The sequence below is a fragment of the Temnothorax americanus genome, unplaced genomic scaffold, assembly GCF_048541705.1.
Source record: "Temnothorax americanus isolate GAGA-0224 unplaced genomic scaffold, ASM4854170v1 Scaffold11, whole genome shotgun sequence".
In the NCBI taxonomy this organism is placed as follows: Eukaryota; Metazoa; Arthropoda; class Insecta; order Hymenoptera; family Formicidae; genus Temnothorax; species Temnothorax americanus.
In genome coordinates, this window is record NW_027509242.1 from 1,726,770 (window position 1) to 1,739,616 (window position 12,847).

Here is a 12,847-nt window from a genome sequence, read left to right on the forward strand (position 1 = left end):
GACGGAGGCATACCAGTAAACTAGTCGCGATACGACGCGTCGCCTATTCTTCGTAAAAATTCATTATTATTGTGCCAATAAATATAAATTAGATATGTCGTAGCTTGAGAGCAGGGCTACGTGTCGAGGCCGTGTATCGGAGCTGCCTTATCTTTTGTCATTGGAGCAATGGTTCTTGAGAACCGCCGTGTCGGAAATATATACCTATATATATATGCACACATTATATAAATATATATATCGAATGAAACGCAACCGAGGATATTTTACGACAATCCTGGAAATAATAGAAATAAATATACGAGTTTTAACATTGGTCAAAAAAAACTGTTCGTTCATGTCTCCTGATTTTTGACAACGAGAGAAGACCCATCTCTATCCATTCTCAAACGAGAGAGCGTCACAGTCCAACATGATCGTGAAATATCCTCGGTTCGCGACGTAAACGAACTTAAAATACAATTTTCGAGTATCGTAAAAATCTGCCCAAGAGATTGATTCTTGGCGCGTCGCTCGTATAAAAATAAAAAATAAAAAGAAACCTTAGTTCGATACATATTTTTGTTATTTTGCGCGAACAGCTTCGAGATTTTTAGTTGCCGCTTCTAGCGTTTCGTTTTTGCGGTCGAGTACAAAGCATTGGCCCTGCCATACATGTATTGCGTACGTTATCGCATGTATACGTTTATATAAATACGTGTAAAAAAGTAGAAAGAGCTCGCGATATACGCACGCGAATAAAGCGATGGAATGATATAAATATCATGGAAGGTACGCTGGCATACCTGTAAATGCTACTTGTGTATATATATATTTATATATAAAAAGAATGTCATTGCTGGCGCAACGACGGATTCGCGTCGCTCGCGACGGATCCCTCGCGATTGAAAACGCAAATAAATTATATTCGATATAAATGTTGCACACAAGGCACGCAAACCTGACTGCGTTCGCCAGGAAGAAAGAGAGATCGACGTGCGGTAACTTGGAGGAGAGGAGGACCCCCCCCTCCTCTTCCCATATCTCTTCCCTTATCTCAGCATGGAGAATCCTTTCACTTTCGCGAAGCGAAATGGTCTACGGTGTATGCAACGCGTGTTGCATTCCGGCGACGACGAGGCACGTACGGGCGTGCCAACTTCGTTCTCCTTGTTCCAGGCGTGTCGCGGCGACTCGTACTCGATGCCGAAGGGGCTGTAGAGTTTGGTCGGCGTGCGACCTAAAAGCTGGCGGGAACGAGTCTGAGGTGTCTGCACGTTGGACGGCGCGTGCTGCTCCTCCAGTCGCTGGCGTCTACTCGTGGAACTCTTAAATTTCTGCGCACAGGAAAGGATTCTTTTACATTCGGTGTCATTCGCTTGGCACATTTGTCTACGTGCGTGTTTCGTTATCGTGACGCATTAGACACATATGTCGAGCAAGCATTCGCTTAGTAAAATTTTTAACAGACACGTAAGGCTCTTCTTTCTGCTATTTTCCAATAAGTTATTTGCGATGATTAAAATAAAAATAACGTATTATTTTGTAATTTGACCAGGATCAATTTTGATTAAATCAAGCAATCGGAATTGTTATTGAACATTAAATGAAATGCGGATGAACGAAAGATAACGTTAATGCGAACCTATGTTTACGAGCAAAGTCCAGGTGAAACGAGAATAATAAAAAATAAAATCCACTTCTCGCGTCAATTTGTTCGTAAATGTTCATTCGGCTTACCTGAGATATCGCACCGAAAGTGGTGCGCACCGAGGATATCGTCCTGGACAGTTTTTCGGCGCCGTTTCTCAACGCTCGCCTCGAATCCGCGGACACGTTGCCGAGGCTGATGTTGTTCCAGGCCCGGTCGACCGAGTCCCTCGCCTTCGCTGGTTTCTCCTTCGCGTTATCGTTGCCGTCCGATCCTCGGTCCTTCTCGAATCGATCCTGCAGGCGCTGACGCAGGTTCCGCGAGCTCCGCGGAACCATCTCCGGCGGCGAGTTTCGCACGCTCAGCGCTTCCCGGTGGAACGTGAACGAGACGCTGCGCGAGTCCGGCCGCATCCTCGTGACCGACGCGAGCCGTGCCCCGTCCAATCCTACGCGTCGTCGTGATCCTGGATCCCCGTCCTAAAACCGAATGACGACTATGACGAGATTGACGAGAACGAGACGCAGTCGACGGCGCGCACGACCGTTGGTAATAACCGTTTCCGAACGATCTTTTTAACCTTAAAACCACCCGAAACCCCGTGGTAACGGCCAGAGAGGAAACTCCCATAACATTTTTATGGGGTCCCGCGTCCCGCGTCGTGAGGAACGACCTGATTGGTGAACCCGATTCGGCGCTCGACTGCGAAAACGTCCACCGGAAATGCAATTTTTGGGGGAAATTTGTACGACAATGGCGGAGGAGGTTAGAAACGCAATTAAAATCTCTTGATGTAAATGAAATAAAAAAAAAAAAAAAGAATTGTCGACAAAATTGTCGGAACAAAATTGTTCGTTGATAAAATTTTCGAAAATTGACAACGTCTTTACGTTGATAAAGTTCTCGGAAGTTGTCAAATTTCTTTATGTTAATAAATTTCTCGAATGTTATAAAATTCTTTACGTTGGGAAAGCGTTCGTGTATGGAAATATAAGTGTAAGGAGGGATATTTCGAAGACAATTATCTTATGTATCGGTAAAATGCGCGATTTATCGTACATTGAAAAATTACAAAAATATCATACATTGGCTACGGTCAACGTGACGCTACAAATGCTCCGGATCGTTCTTGTTCTCCTTCTTTCTTCATCGAAAGAAAAGAGAAGAGGAATGCTTCGAAGCATTTGTAGCGTCACGTTGACCGTAGCCGTTATTAGTAATACATATATTTGTCCATTTATATAATTTCATCGCTAAACGGTGCCGGGTGTCCAACGCAGACGTGCAATTGATCCCGCAGGCGCCTTAAGATGTTTTTTACAGGGCACCCGTCGGCGTTGACTCCTGGAAATAAAGCTTCGTTTACAATGGGACAAGTTACAATTACACATTTTGCTGTCCGTACAATTATTTCGATCTACGATCCATCCTGATAATAATAAATCGTAAAATTAATGCCTGCAAACTGACCGTTTAAATTGTCAGACAGTCACGCATTTCCGCGCGCGGAGCCAGTCGGCGTTTAATAATAACACCTCGTGATAATACAACGCCGGTGCCTCCTCTAACTATCTTCTTTGCTCCGTGCATTCGACGCGCGGTACCACGTGACGCGTTGTCGCCGCCACCACCGCCGGCCTTAGCGGGGGCGGGCGGGGCGGCGTTGCCGGTTGCCGTCAGTCAGCCGCGGCCCGCGGCCCGTACCGGCAACGCCGCTCGTCACGGCCACCGGGACCGGGGCCACCCCGTCCGTCGTCGGTCGCGGAGCGCGGAGCAGTAGTGTGTACCGTGTGACGTGCGCGACATTCGTGAGCGGCCAAACACACCCAATGTTTGTGTTTTCGTGCCGCTCGTGATAACGAGAAAATTTTCGTCGCGGTTGTCTCGCGCCCGGAGATTGGAGCTCGGCGCGCGCGCCGCCCTGGTATGTAGCTATCGCTCCGCCGCGCCGCGCCGCGCCGCCGTCGCCGTCGCCGCACCGGCCCCACGTCGTCGGCGTCGCGTCGCGCCGTCCGGCCGCCCTCGAGATGTGGACGACGACGAAAACCACCAAGTACGGCGTAGGTAAGTCGAGTTTTTATTTATCTTGCGGACGGACGGCGAGGCTGCGCCGCGCTCGCCCGCGTCCTCTCCCTCCGCCGCTCTATAATAACTCCGGAGCGCTCGCCTCGGAGCTGTCAAATTCGCGGCGTGGCGCACGGCGCGACATGCAGCTTTTGCGGTTCACGACGCGGACGAACGTCCGCGAGGATCCTCGCGATGGACCGGGCCTCGTCTCTCGCTCGCCGGCGCGGCCGCGGCGCGGCGGCAACATGCGTGCGTGCATGCGTGCGCGCGTGCGTGTATTGCGTGCGCTCTCACCGCGCTGCGCGCGTGTGGGTGCCCCTGCGTGTGCTCCATTCATGCATTGATCGTGCGCGCGAGTAGTGAGGTCCGCGCTTGACAAGCCGGGCCCGCTTCCCGGATTTCGCGCCTCCGCGCCTCTTTTGATGCGCGACGAATGCCCCTCCGGGACACGACGTCCTTACCCTCCTGGCTAGCGAACGTTCGCGAACCTTCTGGAACGCGAAACTCGCCGGTAGCGGGATTTCGGACGATTTTAATAGAACGAGAGGATGAATGAGAATACTTCGCGACGACGTTTCGCGTGACGCCCGTCGACGGTATTAATTTCGGGACTGAAGTAGTAGTGCGTCGTTATTGTTTCTCGGTATGGGAAAGCCCCGCCACAAGCCCCGCGCGTACTTGCTCGTTATCACGTTTCGTCATTGGTAAACAGGAGTCCCAATGACGGGATACCTAGAACCGTAAACGAGAAGTCGCAACGTCATCCTTGCAACCGCTAGCTTTTGAACGACGAGGTAGAAAAGTCTGATGGGAAGTTTATAATTAACGTATATTGTCTTTTATTAAAATGCTGCAGCTCGCGCGGTTCTACGAAAAATCCACGCTCATCATAATCAAAATACACGGACGCCGGCGGTTTGCGAAACGTATAAGAAAACGCACGAGGAAACGTATATTTTGTTACGGGAAAAAAGAAAGGAGATAAAATTACATAAAAAAAAAAAAAAGAAAGATTACGGGATATTTTCTGCGATTCACAAAATGTGTGACGAAAGATAAACGCGACATGGAAATGGAATTTTATCGCTGGTATGTCGACGTGCGGCGATTAGCCGCGTTAAAGTGACCGCGTTTCCGCCGAGGAAAAGTGGCGCGAGGACGAGGAACGAGAGACTCTCCGGCTGCGGAATCGGAATCAATCCTACGGCGCGGCGGCGTCGTTCGTCCCGGCATTTTTTCGCGATTAATTAACGCTCGCGTTAATCCCCCCGGCGCGGCGCGGCGCTCAGTTTAAGGTCGTTATATACCATCGCCGTCGGCGCAATCTTCTTTCAAGCGGTGCGAGCGGCTCTAATCCGATAAACAGCGCCTTTTAATCAGGATGAAAAACCGGATCATCGATCCCTTGATCTTTCCTCCTTTTGGTCGCGTCGGCGTTCCTCAACGAGGCCAGTTATCCGGGATAAATGTTTACGAACGTCGTTAGATAAAGTTTCGAGCAAGGTGAATATTACGGGGAAAGATATATATAGGTATATATATTTATTTAATCGTTGCCTCTTGCGACTTTTTGGATGGAGTTCCGTACAATACGCAGTGTTTTGCATTGTTCTCTTTTGCTCATTTTACCCAACTACAACAATTTACTTACTTTGCTTTACATCTTACATTTATATGTTTGCTTTTATGTTAACAATTATACACAATTTTACTTTAACATTATATATTATCTTTTTCGATATATTTTACTGCATATTTTATATATATTTACGTATATAAACTTATTAAATTTGTCATATTTCAAAGTTTTCAAAATTTTTGACCCAACTCTCATCTTTATAATCCTACAGCTTCTCCAGGTTGTCCTAGATTTCACACGCGTATTATCTCTTCCGTTTTTTCTATTTTCTTCTCATTATTCATCTCTTTTTATTTCTTTGTGCTCTTTCCTTCCCCTTCTTTTTTCTTTCTCTTCGCTCTTTCTCTTACTATTTTTTTTTTCATAAATTCTAAACCTTACTTTTTTGTCTCCCAGAATCTTTTCTAATATGTGCCGCCTTGTTTTGAAACCTTGCATTCTTCTCTTTGTCAAAACATGTCTCATATCTTCTCACTTTCACACGGAGACAAGATATATTTAAGAAAATAATTTTTCGACAAAACGATGAAAATGAGTAGCGCAATATCGCAAAGTTTTCTGAAAGCGGACGTTGCCTTATAGAATATTAAACGGACCGTCCCCGACAAGTTCCTCATTCGTTAAAATATCTCGGAATTTTTTTCGCGAGTTTTTCAATCTCCGTCCAGATACGGAACGCTTCGCAGACTCCTTGTTCGCGCGCGATAGCTTCCGGGATTTTTCTCTTTCTCGGCTACGAACGGACTCGCGCGGCGTCCGTCGTGTGTGTATGTGAGCGACGCGATTAAAGCGCAATCTTCCAATCTACCAATGTACGGCGCTATTCACGCGGTCATGCCCCTATGCATTATTTCTTTTTAGCGGGATCGTTGTAGATGTAGAACCGTAACTGTGCGCCGTCTCGCACTCTCTCTTTCTCTCTCTCTCTCTCTCCTCTCTTTTCCTCTTTCACTTTCTCTCTTTCTCTCTCTCTCGTGGCAAGTCTGCAGATGCGTTATTCCTGCCATTACCGTGACCCCTCGTGCTATAAGCTCCGAACACCAAAGGCAGGTCCATTTTAACTCGAACGTATCGGAAAAGCCTTCGGAGCGCCGTTCTCTTGTTACGGTATCCCGCCCGGTACCATTTCCGGTGTCCCATAATACTACATACATATAGCGCTCTTTTTAAAATTGTAATTCTACTTTTATTACAGAGTGGAATCACGTCATCGGCTTGCTTCTATGTTTTTGGCGTTATTATTGCCTTCGCAAAATTTAATGCGGACAAATTTCATATTCGCGATCAATAACATTGCGTTACGAGCACAAGTCATGTGGAAAACTTATTGCCCAACGTATAACGCGGATAATACATTAAAATGCCGAAAAAAGATGACGAATGAACTCCGCGAGAAATAAAACTTTTCCATCGGTATATATCCACGATCCTCCAAGATACATATATATTACGATGAGTCTCACGTCCATCGACGAGACGCTATTACGCGATGCAACTTTCGAACCCACTCAGCCGCGCATAAATGTTATAATATTATTAGTATCAGCTATCTCGCAATGTGAGTGACGTTATCGGTGCGTTTCCTGCCGTCTCTCCTTCACCGTTTGTTAACCACATTTTACGCGCGCAAAAAGCTGCCCCCGGGTATAATTCAGCCGTCACACGTACGTATGCATATATACGCGTGGATATGACCCACCGGCGCTTTTGACATTTTACGATCGTGCATAAAGCCACGTTTCCGTTGGCGCGAAAAATGTGCGGTGTTCGCTTCTGCCGCGCGCGCGCGCGGCGAAAATAGCCGACGATATGCTTTGCGTAACCGCGGAGAATTTTGTCGTATTCTTTCTCGACTTCCCGGAGATTCGCGACAATAGAATAATATATAATTCGTAAACAGCATTTACGATAATTTAAAAAAAGATTTCCAATTTTTATAAATTAACGCGCGTTTTTAATTGTCTGATTATACGCTCTCTATAAGTACAAAGTAGAGAGTAATTTTTCAAAGGCAAAAAAAGGTACGTGTGAAGAAGACCGAGGCGCTGTCAGAGGGTCCAAAAGGGGCGTTATGATTTCAGATGTCATTGTTTATGTCTTCATTTCGCGACCCTTCTGACGCGCTGCAACCCTATCCTCCACCGACATTATTGACATCCGACGCTTGGCTCCGCACGTGTGATTCTGCCCACGTGTGTGAGTATACGAGGTTGGGGAGCTCCGATGGTTCCCTCGTGCGAACTTACCTTCGGTTATTACTGTTTACTGTCATGTTTATTGCAAAATCTCGCTCCCGTATAATTTACTTTACGTCTGCAACAGTTTTCTTCTTGCGAGAGAGAGGAATGTTTTAAATAAAAATGAACATTTTCACATATAATTTTTCACAGCCTTATAAACATTTGACAGCGTTTATAAAGTTATCAGTGTACAATTTTGTACATATGTTTTCGATGCTCTTTGTTCGCGTCGCGTTTCCTCGCGTTTTCCGTCACTCGCAGTGGACGCGCATAAATTTTTGAGTTTCGGGAGTGGCGCACGGCGCACCACCACCGAAGACCATCATTGACTCTTCGGGAGAAAGCGGACCGTAGGGGATCGTGGAAAGGGCGGAAAATTCGGGAAAAGAACGGCAGACATGGCCGCGCCAGGATCTGGCGTCTGCCTGCGGTCCCCCTACAGTCGCGAATGTTTCGTATACGGTCGAGAAAGGGAGTTATCGATTTAATTCCCCGGGAAAAGCTATGGGGGAAAGCCGCGCGACGTGTATACACTTCGCGGTCTGTCCTTTTGTTCCGTGCCGCGCCGAAAGAATCTTTTCGGTGCGTAATTTTTGAATATTTAGATAATTTTTTATTTTATTGTGTGTGAGAGAGAGAGAGAGAGAGAGAAAGGAGAGAAAATGACAAAAAGGCACAAATAAAAAAGATGAATAGGCATTGAACTCGTAGCGAAGCTCCATATAATATACAGGGAAACCTTAGGGTTTCATTTCTCTGAATATTTTATTGTATACCCGTATATATATCATATATATTAGTATTATCTTTCATTCCGCGCGTATTATATATTTCTTGTTTTACTGCATTTACTTCACTACGCTTCACTACTTTTATTTTACGGTAAATTTTTTGCCTTACGTTTATCAAGCTCACTTTGAACTATCTGCAATTTCCCTTGTCCATGTAATTCCACTGTATATTTCCCTGCCTTTTATTCAAGTTATCTTGACGAGATAACCGTGCGTTCATTGTTCCGAAAACGTTAATTTACGTTACCCGTTGAATTTTCCACGTTTCTGAATACAAAATTAACAGTACATGCAGGAAAAATATATCCACGAAGAAAGCCTCGCGCGTCCGATCTGTCTCTATTACGCGGGGAAATTTTCTATTAAGGCCAGAGAAGAGACGCTACGCGGAATGGTCTGTCTGCCATCCGGTGACGCAAAACATTCCGCGTATATAAGTGACATTCTATTGATCGCGCTGTCTCTGTCGCGGTAAACCACGTGGCAGCGCATTGTCGCGGGACCTCTGTCCACGGATCACGGCAAAATACCTCATTGTGCTGCCCGGCAAAAAGGAAGGAAGAAAAAAAAAGACCGCCGTCTGTCATTCGGCCGTTTCGTGCCATCGATTTATCTGTCGTCGCGATCCCACAGGTCGCGAAATCTAAAATGTACGATTTGCAGCGTCGATTGACTTTATTTCGTCGAAGAGAACTGCATAAAAAGCGTCTTTTGTATTTTACATTCGCTGGCGTAATCTGAATTTACTTCTTCAATCTTGCAAAATTTGGGGTTTAGGGACGCCATTGAAATTCTGATCGATGATTCTAAAGTCATTATTTTATATTTATTTTTTCTATACATGCTAAATTTATTCGTCATTCGTTACTTTAATTTGACTTTCAACGAATTTTGCGTTTAAAACTCGATTTCAATCCTCTCTAGGTTGATGCAGCTTGTTGCAAATTACATCACGCTATACATCGTCGATATTTGCATTCACGTCCGTTTTTGTTTCGTCAAATTTTATGACGCGTAGCGGCAATCGATGTACTTACGCGTGAATGAAAACGCATCGCTCGCGAACGTGGAAAAAAAAATAATGGGCAACCCATGCGGCGCATGATGTGTGGCTGTCAAAAATTGTGCCACGCTGTCCCACGCGCACGTTGCCCGTAGACAGTCCCAAACGTGGGCGAGCAAACGCGTAGGGCCAGTTAACGTATACAGGATGTCCCAAAAAAAGATGAATAGCCGACATCCTGTCATCGTCATAATTTGCGAGTTTCTAATACAAGTCGAACTGCATCGCTATATTTAATATCGATTGTTAGACAATAATAATTAATAATGTTTCTTAATTAAAAATTATGTTTGAAGTTTTAAATAAATTTTAGTGATATTTTAACGGAAGTTTTCAATGGCGGGAGAGCTGCTTAGGAAAACATTTTGAAAAAGTACCTTCCGATATTTTGGACCCTATACTGTGTTATTTTATATCGATAAAAATATTAGAAATTAGATTAACTTTCCATTGTATTAAATTTCCGTTGTAGAAATATCGATTCTAAATTTTTCGTTATTTTCTCGACATCCCCATGTATACCTACCTACCTACGCGTGTGTAAGCCATACCTATAAGAAAACGCAGGGAAGAGCTGGAAAAAGGAAGAGAGAGAGAGAGAGAGAAGCAGAAGCGGGAAAAAAAGAAGTAGAGACGCGCTCATTGAGATGCGTCTCGCGTGCGTTTCTCCGGCGGCCGAGGACCGGAAGCTGGCTCGTCATACGTGCATCGTCACGCATATCCGGTACACCCCGGAGCCGGCTTATCGTGGCTGACAATTCTAGGAAAGAGGCCCGCGCTACCGATCTCCACGGGGAAACATTAACCCGATCGAAGTCATTATTGTTACAAGCTCAAGTGTAGCAGTTATCGACGCGTTGAGTAAAATGCTTAGAAAAATACAACTGCGAAGAGATACAGACTTACAATATAAAGCCGTATCTCTATAAAATATGATAGAATCTTATCATTTGACGATATTGCTCAACAACACTTACGTTATATCGATAATTAAAACAGATAATATATTACAATATACAATTATATGATTTATATATAAATTAAACATAAATATATATTATGCGTACATAATTATAACATGTATGTGTAATATTAATATTAATTCATACTAATAAGTAAGATAATGTTAGTTTATGTACATAAATTATAGCATATTATATATGCTACAATTTATATACATAAACTAATATTGCGCAAAATGCTCTAATTTTTATTGCACATTATATTACAATATTATTTTACAGCACAATGCGAAGTGAATTGTAATTCTTGTATGTACCTAATTATGCCATAATTTTACTGTCTCGATTAATTCTGATATCAAGAATTATTATGCTGCACTGCTTATAAGCCGTAGCGAATGCAAATAGACATGATTGCGCCGCTTCGTCGCGTGCTATTAACAGATATCAGTCGTGGTGGCACGTTAGTTTACGCGGCGGACGACGTAACGAGATCTAGTTTACTGGTGAATGACGGCGGCTGCGCTCGTTAAAAATATATCATCGCGTCATATCGCCGTTCGCCGTTCGGCGCACAGCTCTCGTGGATAACGTTCGTTATGATCTCTTTTACAGCTGTGTACAACTGGCGGGGGGACACGCGGTATGGATTACCCCTGGAAATTGGAGAAACTGTGCAGATCCTGGAAGAGTGCGCGGGTACGTAATCCGATATACTTGATCTTATCTCTATTTCTCGCAAGAGATCGATGTAGTACTTACCTTGTACCTCGCCTTGTGCCGATGGCGAGTTCTGATATCGCTTAAGGTCAAGGGAAATGATGAAGTTCACCAGGAAGTGGTGATATTGCAGCGTAATCACGCATCCTGGAGCGACGAATCGCTAGTGATATAGAATAGATACAAATTAAAGAGAAAAAAATTAAGAGAACAATATATTATGTCAACATTTTTTCAAAATTCGAAGACTTGCATTAAGACTTCACTAATTTGCCCTATTTGTTCTTTTCATCATTAATTATTACATCATTATACATCAAGCGGTGTTTGACCTGTTACCTCGTTAAAATTAATTTTAGGCAATCAACTCAAATTAACTTGCGGAATTTGGCAGACATGTTGCATTAATTATTTATCAAGCGTGAAATAATAATAGAGGTAGAAGATCGTATTTCATAGTTCGTGCAAAATTATCGTATTGACTGATATCAATTTACAATAATGAATGAAATAACGCTATTTCACATTAATTAATTTTAATGTCGATATTAATGTTCATTCATATTCGGTAATTGTCTAAATTAACGTCTAAATTAGCCGTGTTTGCGCGTCTATATTTATAAATGCAACTGAAATGGGATTCCCGCGACGATTGCAGGCTGGTACAGAGGCTTCTCGACGAAAAATCGCGCGGTGAAGGGGATCTTCCCGAGTTCCTACGTCCATCTGAAGCCCTGCAAAATCGACAATGAGGGCCTCTTCGAGTCCGTTATACCATTGGAGGATCCGGTGGTCCGGGAAGTCACTCTGGTCCTGCGGGAATGGGGTGGCATTTGGAAGAGGTTGTACGTGGTGAGTACACCGCATCCCCGTACTTCTTTCCGCTCCTCCTCCTTTCTCATTGGGAAAATATCTGTTTTTGTATTCCGGTTGTGAGAGGATATTTTCCCGTTATTAAAAATGCGATCGATGAAGAAAAAATTGCGATTCTCTTGTACCTTCTCCTTCATTTCTTTCCTTTTGCATTTGATTTCTGCATTATTTATATATCTCGATATTAATAGGGGGTTCTTTAAATAAATAGTGATGTCTTTTGATGAATTTTCATTAGTCACGTAACTTTCTTCTATCTTTCATATAAAATTCCTATTTTCTCTACCTTACTTTCTAGAAAAAGCACGAAACTTCCTTTACTCTTCTGTATATTTCACATTATGTAAAGTTATGCGAAACACGTAAATAGGATTGATTTTATAGTACGCCTCTTTTTCTCTATTTTCGGGGATACGTATAAAACTTTTTTAGCGATTTAAAACGTAATCCTTCGCCCTGACTGGCTCTGATGCAGGAGCGCGAGGAGTACAAGTTCAATGCGTTGCGTAAAGTGATGCGGGAGCTATTGGAACAGCGGCGGCAACTTTTGGCCGGCACCCTCACCACCGATCAGACGCGCGAGTTGAAGCTGAGGATAATCAATAAAGTGGACTGGGGGAATCGGTAAGTCGGCAAAAAGTTCTTCGCTATTCCGCATTAAATTCGCGGCACGTGCCGCAGAAACGAAGTCGCGGGGAGAGAGAACCGCATCCCTTTCATTCATACTTTTATGAGGGAGATATTTATTGAGTTTCTTTAATTACTGGTCGATTCGCGCCAATTTTCTCTAACGATGGCACATCGATAATAATATAATCGGAGCAAGATATTCACTGTGTTTCGCCATTGGCGCAAACGTATT

At 44.0% G+C, this 12,847-nt stretch overlaps 2 protein-coding genes across 4 annotated transcripts in view; one reads left to right on the forward strand and one right to left on the reverse strand.

Annotated features, from left to right (window-relative positions):
* Positions 1 to 46: 46 nt before the first annotated feature.
* On the reverse strand, positions 47 to 2,399 carry LOC143907539 (uncharacterized). 2 transcript variants are annotated; one of them, XM_077424385.1, is made up of 3 exons: positions 2,222 to 2,399; positions 1,720 to 2,109; positions 47 to 1,316 (listed from the first exon to the last, which is right to left on the reverse strand). In XM_077424385.1, the coding sequence occupies exons 1-3, from the start codon at positions 2,258 to 2,260 to the stop codon at positions 1,032 to 1,034; spliced, it is 714 nt and encodes a 237-aa protein (XP_077280511.1). In that variant the 5' UTR covers positions 2,261 to 2,399; the 3' UTR covers positions 47 to 1,031. The 2 variants fall into 2 exon arrangements, with proteins under 2 accessions (XP_077280511.1, XP_077280517.1); XM_077424391.1 differs by having other exon boundaries at positions 2,211 to 2,379.
* A 931-nt stretch (positions 2,400 to 3,330) lies between these two features.
* The window catches only part of Spg (dedicator of cytokinesis spg), a 51,386-nt gene continuing 41,869 nt past the window's right edge, over positions 3,331 to 12,847 (forward strand). For both annotated transcript variants that reach the window (XM_077424012.1, XM_077424022.1), the window contains exons 1-4: positions 3,331 to 3,694; positions 11,008 to 11,091; positions 11,771 to 11,964; positions 12,461 to 12,609. In XM_077424012.1, the coding sequence (XP_077280138.1) occupies positions 3,658 to 3,694; positions 11,008 to 11,091; positions 11,771 to 11,964; positions 12,461 to 12,609 (464 nt within the window). In that variant the 5' untranslated portion in view covers positions 3,331 to 3,657. The remainder of the gene's footprint in view (positions 3,695 to 11,007; positions 11,092 to 11,770; positions 11,965 to 12,460; positions 12,610 to 12,847) is intronic.